This window comes from Saccopteryx bilineata, chromosome 11, assembly GCF_036850765.1.
Source record: "Saccopteryx bilineata isolate mSacBil1 chromosome 11, mSacBil1_pri_phased_curated, whole genome shotgun sequence".
Lineage (NCBI taxonomy): Eukaryota > Metazoa > Chordata > Mammalia > Chiroptera > Emballonuridae > Saccopteryx > Saccopteryx bilineata.
Window position 1 is genome coordinate 31,385,699 of NC_089500.1, and position 15,834 is coordinate 31,401,532.

The 15,834-nt window shown below is 40.4% G+C and overlaps 1 protein-coding gene across 3 annotated transcripts in view; it reads right to left on the reverse strand.

Moving 5' to 3' along the window:
• The window catches only part of KIAA1328 (KIAA1328 ortholog), a 343,953-nt gene that overhangs the window by 34,973 nt on the left and 293,146 nt on the right, over window positions 1-15,834 (reverse strand). For all 3 annotated transcript variants that reach the window (XM_066246454.1, XM_066246456.1, XM_066246455.1), the window contains exon 9: window positions 7,567-7,748. In XM_066246454.1, the coding sequence (XP_066102551.1) occupies window positions 7,567-7,748 (182 nt within the window). The remainder of the gene's footprint in view (window positions 1-7,566; window positions 7,749-15,834) is intronic.

A 15,834-nucleotide genomic window follows, 5' to 3' on the forward strand; every position in this document is an offset into this window, starting at 1 on the left:
CCTGAATTTGAAACGCTGAACTTGAAGGTGCTGAGCTGCAGGGAGACCACCATGTAGCGTGGTGCGGGAGGGGAGCCGGAGGCTGGACACCAGCAGCTGCAGTGAGAGCATGTCGGAAATACACGTGGGTATGCACGGGGCGAGGACTCAGTCCTGCGGGTGGTGGAAGAGGCACCTGCCATGGAGCTCTCTGCATGGGGTCCACAGCAGGAGGGGTTCCTGCATCTCTATGGCCTTCAGAAACATCTTATCCAAAATAAGAGGACAGCCTGGAGCCCCATCGGGGTCAAGAGGAGAGGCCACTCCTGCTGCACGTCCACCCCCAGGCCCCAACCTGAATGAAACTTCAAACTGGACTGTTTTCCTGGAGCCCTTCTCCCCTCCCATGCTCTCTTTTGCCTCCATGTTTGTGAAGGTACTTTTTAAAGTATTTTGTTTTCTTAAAATCTGTTATAAACTCGATGCTCCAGAGAGATGTGCTGCATACTCTGTTTCATTTGCTCTGCACAGACTGGGGCTGTGCATCCTGTGGTTTGATAAGTGTGTAGTGATGTAGTACTTGGACTTTATTATAGGAACTCCCCACAGTATTAATGTGGTTCTGAAGGGAAAAGGCCAGCGCCCAGCACACCGGGCCGGTTCCAGACATCAGGGCGCAGCAGTGGGGGAAGCAGGCAGAGGTCTTCATTGTCGTGCAGCTGGTAGACTGGGTGTTCCAGCCTCCTCTCCACACTGAGCCAGACACAGTTCTTTATAATTTTACCATTTAGATATGCAGTCCTCAAATGTGATTCAGTTTTGCTTCTGATCTTTATAAAATAGGAATATACTGTGTATGTTCCTTTTAAGACTTCTTTTGCTCAGCAGTATATTTGTGAGATTTATCTATGTTGATGATTTATGTAGCTGTAGTTTGTTTTCTTTGCTATATAGTATTCCATGTATGCATTTATGAGGATTTACCCATGCTACGACTGATGGACGTGTGGAGTGTTTCTGATCTGGGGCTAGTAAGAGGAATGCTGCTTTGGCAGAGGATGCCACTTATCCACTAAAATGCACTCTCTTCCCCCTTACTGAGTACACACAGCTAGATTATATTTCCCCATACTCCTTGTAATTATGTGTTGTCAGGAAAACTAGTAGACATTATATGTGTCCCTTCAGGCCTGTCCTATAAAAACCTTCCACCTGTACTCTTCCACACCCTTCCTCGTCCTTGCTGACCTGCTATGGCAGAACCAACCAACCATTTCCTGTAGAGTCAGAGGATCAACATGCTAGGTTTAGTGAGCCATCCAGTGCCTGTTGCAACTATTCAACTTCGCTGTTGTAGCATGAAAGTAGCCACAGACAATATACAAAAATGCAGATGGCTGTGTTCCGATAAAACTTATTTGCAGAAACAAGCAGTGGGCTAGATGTGGCCACGGACCAAGTTTCCCGCCCTGTGTCATTCAGTCTCAAGGTGCTCTCAGAGGGCACGAAAAGAGGGTAGAACCATCATTCTTTGGAGCTAGTATCAACCTCGACTCTTATGCTGCACCACTATAGGAGAAAAAAACTTCTTGTTCTTTAAATTATTTATTTTTCTGTTCACTTGTTACATAGTTTAGCTATCCTAACTGAATATACAGTTATGAACATATTTCTAAGTTAATCATTGTGTGTATGAGTCTCTCTAGTATGTATACCTAGAAAGATATTTCTGCAATACAGGGGGTTTGTTCTTTTTTTTTTTCAGTGTATTATTGAATTTACTGGGATGGCCCTGGTTAACAAAATTATGCAGGTTTTGGGTGCACAATACATCATCTGTACACTGTATTGTGTGTTCACCACCCCAAGTTAAGTTTCCTTCCATCACCCCACCACCTTTTACCCTCCCCCCTCATACCCACCACTACCTCCCCTCACCCCTCACCCTCTCCGGCAATCACCACACTCTTGTCCGTATATGTGAGTTTTTCTTTTTTGTTCAATCCCTGCCACCCTCTCCTACCCAGCCTTATTTTTAATAAATAACGCCAAATTGTTTTCCAAAGTTGTTTACAAATTTACACTTCGACCATCTCAGAGTGCAAAAAACAGTTTTGCTGAAATTCTATACTCACTACAATAAAACTCTCAGCAAACGAGGTGGGAACTTTTACAATAGGATAAATAGTATTTGCAAAAGCCTATGGCTAAAATAATACTTAATATTGAAAGACTATCTGCTTTCCCTATGAGATCAGGAACAAGGCATAAAAATTCACTTTTACCATTTTCTTCTACATTGTAATGAAAGTTCTAGACAGTATAATGAGATAAGAAAAATTAAAAGGCTCAAAGATTAGAAAAAAAGTGGAGTTTATGGACTGAATTATGTCCTCATTCCTTGCCAAATTCATATGTTGAAGCTCAAATTCCCAGTATATCTCAGAATATATTTGCAGAGACAGCCTTTACAAAGATAATGAAGATTAAATGGTCATATGAATAGGCCCTAAACCAATAGGACTGGTGTCCTTATAAGAAGAGGGACAGATACCAGGGATACGGGCTCACAGCAAAAAGGCTTTGTGAGAACACAGGAGAAGGCAGCCGTCTGCAAGCCCAGGAGAGAGGTCTCATGGGAGAAGGGACTGGGAAGAAACACAAGGGAACTGTCATGAATAACGGAAACGCACTATATCTTAATTGGGTGGTGGTTACATAGATATGTACAATTGTCAAAGTTTCTCAAACTGTACACTTAAAACCTATGCAATCTTATGGGGTATAAATTAAATCTCAATTAGAATCAGAGAAAACGGAACCCCCTCCCCCCATACTCAGTTTTCTTGACTTTCAAGGCAATGCTATTTTTAAGACTCTACTGATATCTCTTTGACATTGCCAATCAATCACCGTAAGGACTTTGGAGGGACAAGCGTATGCATTTCTTAAATCACTAAATCACGGCAGGTACTGAAGTCAAAAGGTTTAACTGATTAGATCATTTGTGTGTGGGGGGGGGGATGGGGCAAAGACACAGAGAAAAATCAGTATCTATAATGTTACCTTAATTCATTCAACAAATATATAATGAGCATCTACCACAGATTAAGTAATGGGCTCTAAGAGGGTACAACAGTGAGCATACAGGATGCATATAGTCTAGTGGGAGAAATACAAACTATAAATAATAAATAACTAAATTATATAGTATTTTGAGATACTTCTTTCTATTATAGAGGATAGAAAATGTATAAGCTCTGGTTTAAATGACAATTTTCCATATACAGCAATTTCAACTCTCGATAGTCTCTTTCATTTGAATCCCTTTTTTGAGTGGATGGGACAGGACAATCTAATCTACATGCCTGGGTTTATTCATAACCCTGTAGGAGGCTTGCCTTCTGTGTTCTATTGATAAGAGCATCAATCTTTTTTTTTTTTTTCAGCAAAAGAGACAGAGACAGAGAAAAGGACAGACAGGGACAGACAGGCAGGAAAGGAGAGAGATGAGAAGCATCAGTTCTTCGTTGTGGCACCTTAGTTGTTCATTGCTTGCTTTTTTATACATGCCCTTGCTCAAGCCAGCAACCTTGGACTCAAGCCAGCGACCTTGGGCTTCAAGCCAGGGATGTTTGGGCTCAAGCTAGAGTCCACAGGGTTTTGAACCTGGGTCCTCTGCATCCCAGTCTGACGCTCTATCCACTGTGCCACTGCCTGGTCGGGCAGGGCATCAACTTTTAGTGGACCTTTTAGCTTAGACTTCTGGGAATCAGAAGTAATATCTTGCAGTACCTTTTCTAATGGTTAAACACACAACCATGACAATTATAATGATAACAAAATAACATAAATAAGTGCTCCTTAGAGCAAGATGGAAATGGTTTCTGTACTTTGGATACTCCAACTTGTTTCTTTAATCACGTGACCTTTTAATCCGCCATGGACTACAATGAGCACTCATCACTGTAAGCATAGTTCCCTTAGGGAGCTTCAGAAATTATTCCTCACTTTGAGTGAGTCTACAATAATCCTATTTGAGTCAAAGAAAAATGTGTTTGGAAGTCCTTCAGGAAGCCCGTCAGTGACAGCTGCTGAATATTACATAACCTAAAAAAAACCAAAGACCAGATGAAGGCATAGTCAATACCATCAGGTAAGTCAAAATTACTCTAGATTCAGCCTCTCTCTAAGGGGACTCAGAGATCAGTGAAAGAGGAGCAGCCAGGAGGTTGCTCAAGACGTCGTAGAGGGCTTGGGACGGCTTTGCGGCCTCAGGTAGGACTGGGCCGTGCGAACCCTGAAGTCTGATGTTGCAGTTTCGGAACACGGGTACTCAGTGGCCTTATGCCTTTGCTGGCCCTTTAGCATAACAGAAAAAAGTGCCCTCAGCTTCCCAGGCTCCTATGAAAGGGAATCAGTGGTTGCTCGGAAAAGAGAAGGTTCGAGGCAAGCAGGGAGAGAATGAAGACACCGCTGTGGAGGAAGGAAACAAGGGAAAGAAGGACTGGGTGCCTCCAGATTTGTGCCTGTGGCTTAGGAGCTCTTTTTTTTTTTTTTTTTTTTTTGTTTTGTGACAGACAATAATAGAGACAGAGAGAGGAACAGATAGGGACAGACAGACAGGAAGGGAGAGAGATGAGAAGAATCAATACTTTGTTTTGGCTTCACAGTTGTTCACTGATTGCTTTCTCATATGAGCCTTGACAGGGGTTGGGGGCTCCAGCAGAGTGAGTGACCCCTTGGCTCAAGCCAGCGACCTTGGGCTGAAGCAAGCAACCTTTTGAGCTTCAAACCAGAGACCTTATGGGCTCAAGTCAGCGACCATGGGGTCATGTCTATGACTCCACGCTCAAGCCACCGACCCCGTGCTCAAGCCAGATGAACGTCTGCTTAAGCTGGCAACCTTGGGGTTTCGAACCTGGGTCCTATGTGTCCCAGTCCAATGCTCTATCCACTGCACCACTGCCTAGTCAGGTGGGCTTAGAAGCTCTTGACTCAAGTTTAGATTTTTTTTCTCTTAATGTCTCCTTGTTCCACATAGCTCAATAAAAGCAACTAAAATAGAGCATTCCAAGCATTGTTGATTGAAAAACAATTGATATTTGAGTGTAATTCTGACAATACTGTATATATTTTTGTCATCACAAGGTTGTTCTTGAGATGCGAGTCAGGTATTTTATTTTTTTACATGTTAGTATGTCTGAAGTTGACAGCACGGTGGGGGGATAGGAGAGGGAGAAGAAAGAGACTGATAATAAAGATTAATGATCCTGAAGTATATGTGGGACATAACAATTAAAGGACAACAAAAGAAAGAATATAAAACAGAAGAAAAGTATAATAAAAAATTCAGACATACTAAAAGGGAAACGTAATTAAGGAGACGATAAACCAAGGAGTGAAACGTAGGCAGTTAGCTAGGTCACTGGCCTACGGGAAACAGGCGTACAAACCGGCTGTGACACACCTTGGACAACGCTTGTGTCCTGTCAGGTTGCCCTGTCCTGGAACCTGGGCACCCCAGCGCTGCAGTGAGCAGGGTGACTCGCAGGGGACCCTCCCCTAATGATCAGGCCAATCATAACTTTACTAATGCTCCACATTAGAATAAAAGACAAAAATACGAGGTAACTAGGAAAAAAGTTAATTCTTGTGAGTACAATGCCTTAACACTCTTTGGAAAGATGAGTAAGTTTCCATTTTTCACTCCAACATACAACCCCTCCCCTCAAAAAAAGGAAGAAAAAAAACTAATGAAAAAAATTAAACTACAAGTGAAAACTGTTCCTGAAAACTTTGCAGAATTGTAACAGCTTTCTCTTGGTTAAATTGATTGGTGTAGCAACATTATAAAATGACTATTAGGATTCATTGTGTACAACAGAAAGTGCTGAAATGTCAGCAGACTATACAGAAAAAAGTAATGGGTTCTGAACTCCTGTTAGTCAAAAATGATTTTGTTTCAAATTAGAAATTGATTTTTTTGGACACAGACCCTTCTAGGCTTCCAGCTTCTGCAGCAGGGCCCAGGAGTGGTTAACCTCCGCCAGGCAGGGCTGGCCTGGTGGTACCTTTCGCAAAGTGCCCTTCAAGTGTAGCTTTCTAATGTAGCTGCGGTCTTAACCAGTAACATAAGTAATTTGTCCCTATGCTACTACACTATGTTTTTCTCATTTTGCCATTTTATTTTAGTGCTGACACACAACACAAATTTGGTGACACGTTAACAGAAGACTAGGTTAAGCCTCGCTGTGCAACCAACACACCAATTTGACTGGTGCTGCTCTCCAAAGTGCAATGATTAAGAATAGTGGAAGCCAAAGTGAGTCTCCCTTCTCTGAAGGCCCACTAACAAAGTAAAGAAGATTCTATCATAGGCACTAAGCCTCCTGAATTTTATTTTTGTTTCCAAGATGTCCTACAGCAATGGAGGTCTGAACTTTTTCCTTATATCAGACAAAATCAACTTTAACTATTGTTTCAAACTGTGGATACTCTCCCTTCTGAAGTTTGGGCTAATTATCGTCTCTCAGTTATCTGGGAGAGGATTAAACCATTTCTAGATTAATCATAATTAAAGCCAAAAACCACAACAACACTGGCAGATGAGGAGGAAAAGCAGGGAGTGGTCCACCGCTACGATCTTCTCATTCTCAAACAGGTAAGAACAAGAGTGGCCGGGAGATTATGAGAAGTTGGTTGTGTAACACCAGTGATGGGCCGGTGCTAGTCCAGTGACAAAGAGATAACTGAGAGGGAAATCAGGATTAATGGTTGTGAGCAGGAAAGAAAGAGGTCTGGAAAGGAGGTGTAAGCAGAGGGTGCTCTGGGACCTCTTCTGCCCGCTGTTTCTGTATATCGTGTCTGCACAGTGAGCTCAGGTTACTTCATTCTGTTCCCAAATCCCACCCTTAGTAATTCCAGGAGACATTAAGCCAAAGCCACTCCAGAAACAACTGGGAAACAGTTCAATTTCACTGCTTCACTCAACATTTCACAGTTATTTATAACTGCTTTTTGAAAATATCCATGACATATAAGATAGAAATAATTACTGGTACTTAAGACTGCTAGGCAATATATGTTTAAGACATATGAGGTTCTGTTTCAGTCACAATGTAGAATTTATCCATGACCTCTCCTCAATCCTCCCCACATTTCTAGTTAATTGAAGATTAACTGTAGTTGTTAAGAGTTTACTTTCTTGGCAGAGATTTATGTTCAATTTCTTGTCCTCTTTACTCACTTTGAGCATTATTTCGTGTCTATGACAGCACTTACTGCTGAATAATTCTTAGAGTTTGCTGCTGGCAGGAAGGGGGACAAATCGGATAGTTGCTCATATGAGTATTCCAAGAGAAATGCTGATGTCGTTCACTGATCTATCTACATGTGCTACCTATATATAGCCTTGCAGGTACAGGTCGGTTTGTAACAGTTTGTAACCGTTTCAGAGGTTTGTAACATGTCAGTTTCACTCTTGCTCAGGGCCCTAGGAGCTTATCTGGAGTTCATGGCTAGCAGCTACCAGCAACCACCTGCCCCCCACAGGTCTAATTTTGCTACTGTAGATGTTAAGCTTACCTCTTTGGGGTCCAGATGTATCTTTCTTTTGACAGGTCCAGGGAGCATCATCCTCCACATGTGACTGAAACCCAACTGTCTTCTTCTCTCTTCTAGTCTCCCCATTGTTAGAGGACTCTTGGTATTTTCTGATGGATGGTGGTGTTCTAAGCGGCCAGCCATCACATGTTGACTTCAGCAAACTGAAAAGAATAAGTATGAATAAGCTGCGGAGAGCAGAGAAGGGTACAAATCACAGAGCCATATAAATGCAGCGTGAGTTGAAATGCAATTCATGGTAGTAAAAACTTTCTTTTTTTCCTTATTTTTTTTATTGCAGTATAATTTGAATAATTTAGTGATAGTCTATTTTGTGCCCTGCCACAACAATGTTACAGAAGAAATGGTCTTTACTTTCCAAAAGCCTAGATTTGGAGTTGGGTAAATGAGATCCAGACCCGTGAAACTGCTAGTAAAGCTACAGAGTATGACCAAGAACCAGAATATCTGTGGAAGTAAAAGGTGTGCTACAAGAAGATGTGTATAAGTAAAAAATTCCTATTAAATAAATATTAGGAATTAAAATATAAACAATTTGCTTCAAAGTGCATTTGTGTTTCTCATTTTCAACTGTTACAGTGTTTATCATGTACCCAGAGAATAAAAGAAGGTAGTACAATACTGCATGTGGAAGACCTGGTCTCTGTCCTTCATGTAATTTCATTATGAATCAACAAGGTAAATATAGAGTAAAAGGGATTTTAATAAAAACACACACACGTGTATGTTTTTCTCTCTAACAACTTGTGTTTTGCCTTAGCACATTTACTTATAACATTTCGTGTTTTAGAGAGTACTGTTCTGATGTCTATGTACCTCTTACCCTTCTACCAGCCTTTTCCTTCTAACTCAGCGGTTCTCAACCTATTTTTAAATAAAATTTGTATTTTCCGATGGCTTTAGGCAACCCTGTGTTTTGGTTGTTCGACCCCTGCTGGGGTCGCGACCCACAGGTTGAGAACCGCTGTTCTAATTTAAGTTCCCCACAGACTCATGACACCTTGCTTATTTTCTTCTCCATGACCATAAACAAAGTGAAAATTAAAGTGAAGAAAAAGATTTTACTCAAAAAGTATGATTCTAAAAATTAAGATGTTTAAATTCCCCAGAAGCAGAGATAATCTCTAGACAAGAAAAAATTGATAGCGTTTTTTACAGGACCCATTACTAACCCCGGGGGCCCTGGACCGGAAGCTGAATCCTGTAAACGCATTCAAGTCGCTGGCCTTCTGATTGTATTGATCAGAAGTTTTAGTAATGTTTGTTCACACTTACTGTAATTTATTAATAAAAAACAAAAAATTAAATAGCTTTATATTCAGTGATATAAAAAACAGAAACCATTAGCAATATGGCTTTATATAGTCATAATGCAATGTAGTAAATTTATATTCTTAAAAAAATTATTTTTACCAGAACTAGGGGATCACTTTCCCATGAGGAACCACTAATGGATGTGTATCTTAGCTCATATAACTTCTATTCATGGGACAAAAATTAGGAGAATAAAACTACCTCACTGTGAATGTAAGATAAATTTACCTTGATCCAGAAGCCCTAAACCCAGGCAAATCCAATGACTCCATCTCTGCTTTTTAATGTCAAGACTACTCGCTTCCCCCAAATTCATTCACTCTCAGCTCTCTCAAGCCCCCAATACCACCAGCCAGTTTTGATCATTCACAATACTGATTGTTTCCTGATTCTTTACCCCAGCTTACACACAAGCATTTCTGCTCCCTTATTCCAAACCCTATCCTGGTAATCTTCTATCTAGACAGGGAACTTGGTTTCTTATTTCTTAAAATATAGATGACTATAAAAGATTTGTTCTTTCATTTGCATTTATTTCCATATTTATCTATCTACTATTTCTCTCAATATCTCTGATAAAAACCATACCTTTCATTCATACTCTTGACACCATTTGGACCCATGTCCTCTGTGACTACGGCCTGTCATTCATCTCCTTTTCTTATAACTTATAAACTCCTCCTCCTCTCAGTGCACACTGTCCTAGGATTACAAATAAGATCAAACTTTCCATTAAAAATCAAAATTAACCCTAAAACTAAAACCTCTTTTCTTTTCTTTTTTTAAAAAAATTTTTATTTATTCATTTTTAGAGAGGAGAGAGAGAAACAGAGAGAGAGAAGGGGGAGGAGCTGGAAGCATCAACTCCCATATGTGCCTTAACCAGGCAAGCCCAGGGTTTCGAACCGGCGACCTCAGCATTTCCAGGTCAACGTTTTATCCACTGCGCCACCACAGGTCAGGCCTAAAACCTCTTTTCTTAAGTGGAGAAGTATGACAACACTCAGTGTCAGTAGGGTGTGGGGCAACAGCACTTTAATACATTACTGAAGAGCCTACAAATTAGTATTGCCCTTTTGTGGGTAATATGTCAACACAAATAAAATAAAATAAAAATTCACCCATCTTCCTAATAATTCTACTTGTAAGAAGTCATTCTATAGAATTACACAAACAATAGCATGAGAATATTTGTTTAAGGATGGTCATGGCAGAATTACGTTTTGTTTGTTTTCATTTTTTTAAATTTAAATTTATTGTGTTAACATGAATTCAAGTGTCCCATTGAATATAGCATCCTCACCCTCACCCCCATATCTCCCTTTACACCTCTTTTGTCCCCCATCCCCCAACACCCTCCCCCCTTCCCTCTGGGATTTGCTGTCCTGTTATCTGTATCTATGTGTTATATGTATATAAATTCACTAATCCCTTCACTTTCTCTAATCCCATCCCCTCATCCCCCTTCCCTCTGACAGCTGTCCCTCTGCTCCCTGTGACCCCGCCTCTGCCTCTATTCTGTTCCTCAGTTCACTTTGTTCCTTAGATTCCACATATAAGTGAGATCATAAAATATTTGTCTTTCTCTGCCTGGCTTATTTCACTTAGCATAATCATCTCCAGGTCCATCCATGCTGTCGCAAAAGGTAAGATTTTCTTCTTAGAATTATTTGTAATAGTGAAAAATTGAATGCAAATATTATTCAACAGGAGAATAACAACAGCTCCAACAAGAAGTTAATATCCAAAATATATACTGCTCACAAAAATTAGGGGATATTTCAAAATAAATATGAAGCGATAAAAAAAGCATTTGGTATTTTTTAATTAAGCAAGAACATCAGAAAAGCAAACAAATCAAACAAAGTTGTTCAATTATGCAAATGATATTCAAAACCAACTTTTATTTCATTGGTGAAAATATACTATACCAAAGGTACTAGAGAGAAGATAAGATGGCACTGGAGTAGGTGGACGTACCAACATCCACCTCCCAGAACCAAAGTGGATTACAAAATAATTTTAAGAACTATCATCTGGAAAAACCAACTTTGGACTCTTCAACCAAGGAACACTGAAGAAGCCACATTGAGACTGGTAGGAAAAGCAGAAACACGGAGAGGGCTGCCCAGCTCCCTGGAGCGAACGACAGCCGGGAGAGACTTGCGTGGTGGGAAGTGAGTTTAGCAGAGAGGGGAGGGTCCTGAGTCCCAGGAACAAAGCCCCAGCCTGCAGCCCCAGAGCTTAGAAGAGGCGTAAGGACAGTATTTAGCTAGAAACAAGTCAGGATACTGTTTGTGAGAGAGTCTGATTTCTCAGACTCAGGAATCTTCTTAAAGGGACCGCGCAGAAAACCTCTCTCACAACCACTCACCCAGGGCTCTGGGGAATGGGGAGAGAGGAGAGTACCGGAGTAGCAGCAAGAGAGTGTAATCTAGGAGGCACAGGGAGAAACATTTTGAGAAACAGCCACCCTAACCCCTGGGACAAGTCACTCCCCAAATCTGAAGTGAATATTTCCCCCAGAAACAGCAATACCAGCAAAGGGAAGCAGGACACCAGCCAAACAAGCTCTCCCGTGGCACTCAGAGCAGAGTTGCTTAGAAGGAGGGAGCTTTCAGGTCTACAGTAGTGAGTGTTAGGGTCTGAGCTGCAGCACCCGCACCCCACACAGCTGAGGGTTCACCGGAGGGCGGGCGGCAGCGGGACATGGAGGCGTGGTTCTATCGGCAGGGGTGGAAGCTTGCTGGCCACCACTGAGCTCACGTGTGATCTCAGTCTTGCCCAGCTAGAGAGAAAGGGGTGTGCAAAAGCGGTCAAGCCCAGCTGCCGGCAGCCTGTAATCCAGCCTGCGGGAGAAGGGCAGGAACCCCGGAAGGGGTGGATACCAGCCCTTGAGCAAGGGCGCAGGAGCACAGCCTTGCCCTGCCTGTGCAACCGAGGCTTGTGGCCTGACTTGGGAGCCAGCTCCTCCCATGGGGGTGGAGCCAAAAGCCCAGACAGGCGGAGTTCCACTACTGAGCTGAGCATGGGCATGCAGTCCTGCCCAGCTGGTAGAGCCAAGGCTAGCAGCTGTTCCATGAGTGGGCTCCTCCTGCAAGGGCAGGGCGAAAGCCCGGAAACAGGCAGAGACCCGCAGCTGAGCAAAAGTGCTCACCACTGCCCTCAGGGCCGAGCATAACACCACCCACGGGGGCGGGGCAAAGGCCAAGGCCACCAAGGCTTGTGCACCCAAGCACGTGATCATAGCCACTCCCATGAAGGAGAGGTGGAAACCAAAGCAACAGCCCCAGTGGGCAGGCACCAGCAATGCCCAAACCCAAAAGCCCTAGGCAGCAACAGAAGAGGGAGTGGTGGGTCTGCAGACAGACCATACCTCGGGAACAGAGGCCATAACCAGTGGACACCAGTGGCCAAAACCTTCCTTTACACAGAGAAAATGCGAAGGCAAAGAAATGCAACACAAATGAACCAAGAGAAATCCCCAGAAAAGAACCTAAATGAATCAGATATAACCAAATTACCAGATGCAGAGTTTAAAATAATGATTGTTAGGATGCTCAAAGATATTAGAACAACAATAGATGGTTATTATAAACACCTAAATAAAGAGATAGAAAATATAAAAAAGAACATTGAAATAATAAAAAAGAATCAGTCAGAAATGACAAATACAATATCAGAAATGAAGAACACAATGGAAGGAATTAAAAGCAGGATGGATGAAGTGGAGAATCGAAACAGCTAGTTAGAGGACACGATAAATAAAGGCATGGAAGCAGAGCAGAAAAAAGAAAAGAGACTCAAAAAGTCTGAGGAAACTCTAAGAGAGCTCTGTGACAACATGAAAAGAAATAACATCCGCATCATAGGGGTTCCCGAAGAAGAGAAAGAACAAGGGATAGAGACTTTGTTCAAGCATATCATAGCTGAAAACTTCCCTCAATTAAGGCAGAAAAACATCTCACATGTTCAAGAAGCACAAAAAACTCCATTAAGGAAAAACCCAAAGAAATCAACACCAAGACACATCATAATTAAAATACCAAAGCTAAGTGATAAAGAGAAAATATTAAAAGCTGCTAGAGAAAAAAAGACTACCACCTACAAAGGAGACCCCATAAGAATGACTTCTGACTTCTCAACAGAAACACTTGAGGCCAGAAGGGAATACCAAGAAATATTCAAAGTAATGCAGAACAAGAGGCTACAATCAAGACTACTTTATCCAGCAAGGCTATCATTTAAAATTGAAAGAGAAATAAAAAGCTTTACAGACAAAAAAACCCTCAAGGAATTCACTACAACCAAATCAAGGCTGCAAGAAATGCTAAGGGACCTGTTGTAAACAGATCAAAGGAGAAAAAGAATATAGCAAAAGAGGAATACAGTTTTAAAGAATAAAAGGGCAATAAACAATTACATATCAATAATAACCTTAAATGTAAATGGATTATATGATACGATCAAAAGACATAGGGTAGCTGCATGGATAAGAAAACAGGACCCATACATATGCTGTCTACAAGAGACACACCTTAAATCAAAAGAAGCACATAGATGGAAGATAAAGGGATGGAAAAAAATTATTTCACGCAAATGGAAATGAAAAAAAAGCTGGGGTAGCAATACTTATATCAGACAAAATGGACTTTAAAACAAAGACTATAGTTGGAGATAAAGAAGGTCACTACATAATGATAAAAGGAGCAATCCAACAGGAAGATATAACCGTTATAAATATCTACGCACCTAATATAGGAGCACCTAAATATATAAAGCAGACTTTGATGGATTTAAAGGGCGAGATCAACAGCAATACTATAATAGTAGGGGATTTTAATACCCCACTAACATCACTAGATAGATCCTCAAGAAAGAAAATTAAAGAAACAGTAAACTTAAAGGACATACTAGATCAACTTGATTTAATAGATATCTTCAGAACCTTTCACCCTAAAACAGCAGAATATACATTCTTTTCAAGCGCTCATGGTACATTCTCTAGAATAGACCATATGTTAGGGCACAAAAGCGGTCTCAACAAATTTAAGAAGATTGAAATTATATCGAGCACTTTCTCTGATCAAAATGGCATGAAACTAGAAATCAACCACAACAGAAAAACTGAAAAATACTCAAACACTTGGAAACTAAATAGCATGTTATTAAATAATAAATGGGTAAACAATGAGATCAAAGAAGAAATTTAAAAATTCCTAGAAACAAACGACAATGAGCAGCATACATCAACTCAAAATTTATGGGACACAGCAAAAGGAGTCCTGAGGGGAAGTTTATAGCATTACAAGCATACCTCAAGAAGCTAGAAAAAGCTCAAATAAACAACTTGACCCTACATCTAAAAGAACTAGAAAAAGGACAGCAAGTAAAGCCCAGAGCTAGTAGAAGGAAGAAAATAATAAAGATCAGAGCAGGAATAAGTGACATAGAGGCTAAAGAAAAAATACAGAGGAGCTGGTTCTTTGAAAAGGTAAACAAGATCGATGAACCTTTAACCAGACTCACCAAGAAAAAAAGAGAGAGGACTCAAATAAATAAAATTAGAAATGAGAGTGGAGAAATAACAACTGACACAACAGAAATACAAAGTATTGTAAGAAAATACTATGAAGAACTGTACGCCAAAAAACTAGACAACCTAGATGAAATGGGAAAATTCCTTGAATCATATAATCTTCCAAAAATCAATCTGGAAGAATCAGAAAACCTAAACAGACCAATTACAACAAATGAGATTGAAACAGCTATCAAAAAACTCCCAAAAAAGAAAAGTCCTGGGCCTGATGGCTTCACAAGTGAATTGTACCAAATATTCAAAGAAGAACTAACTCCTATCCTTCTCAACCTATTTCAAAAAATTCAAGAGGAAGGAAGACTTCCAAGCTCCTTTTATGAGGCGAGCATAATTCTGATTCCAAAACCAGGCAAAGACAAAACAAAAAAAGAAAATTATAGGCCAATATCCCTGATGAATTTAGATGCAAAAATCCTCAACAAAATATTAGCAAACCGGATCCAGCAATATATGAAAAAAATCATACACCATGATCAAGTGGGATTTATTCTTGGGAGGCAAGGCTGGTACAATATTTGCAAATCAATCAATTTGATTCATCACATAAACAAAAGGAAGGAGAAAAACCACATGATAATTTTAATAGATGCAGAAAAAGCATTTGATAAAATCCAGCACCCATTCATGATCAAAACTCTCAGCAAAGTGGGAATACAGGGAACATACCTCAACATGATAAAGGCCATCTATGACAAACCCACAGCCAATATCATATTCAATGGGCAAAATTAAAAGCAATCCCCTTAAGATCAGGAACAAGGCAGGGGTGCCCCCTTTCACCACTCTTATTCAACATAGTTCTGGAAGTCCTAGCCACAGCAATCAGACAAGAAAAACAAATAAAAGGCATCCAAATTGGAAAAGAAGAAGTAAAACTATCATTATTTGCAGATGATATGATATTGTATATAGAAAATCCTAACGTCCCAGTCAAAAAACTACTAGACCTGATAAATTAATTCAGCAAGGTGGCAGGATATAAAATCAATACTCAGAAATCAGAGGCATTTTTATATGCTAACAATGAACTGTCAGAAAGAGAAATTAAGGAATAAATCCCCTTTACCATTGCTACCAAAAAAAAAAATAACGTACCTAGGAATAAATTTAACCAGTGAGATTAAAGACTTGTACTTGGAAAATTATAAAACATTGATAAAAGAAATCAGAGAAGATACAAACAAGTGGAAGCATATACCGTGCTCATGGTTAGGAAGAATAAACATCATTAAAATGTCTGTATTACCCAAAGCAATTTATAAATTCAATGCAATACTGATTAAAATACCAATGACTTACTTCAAAGATATAGAACA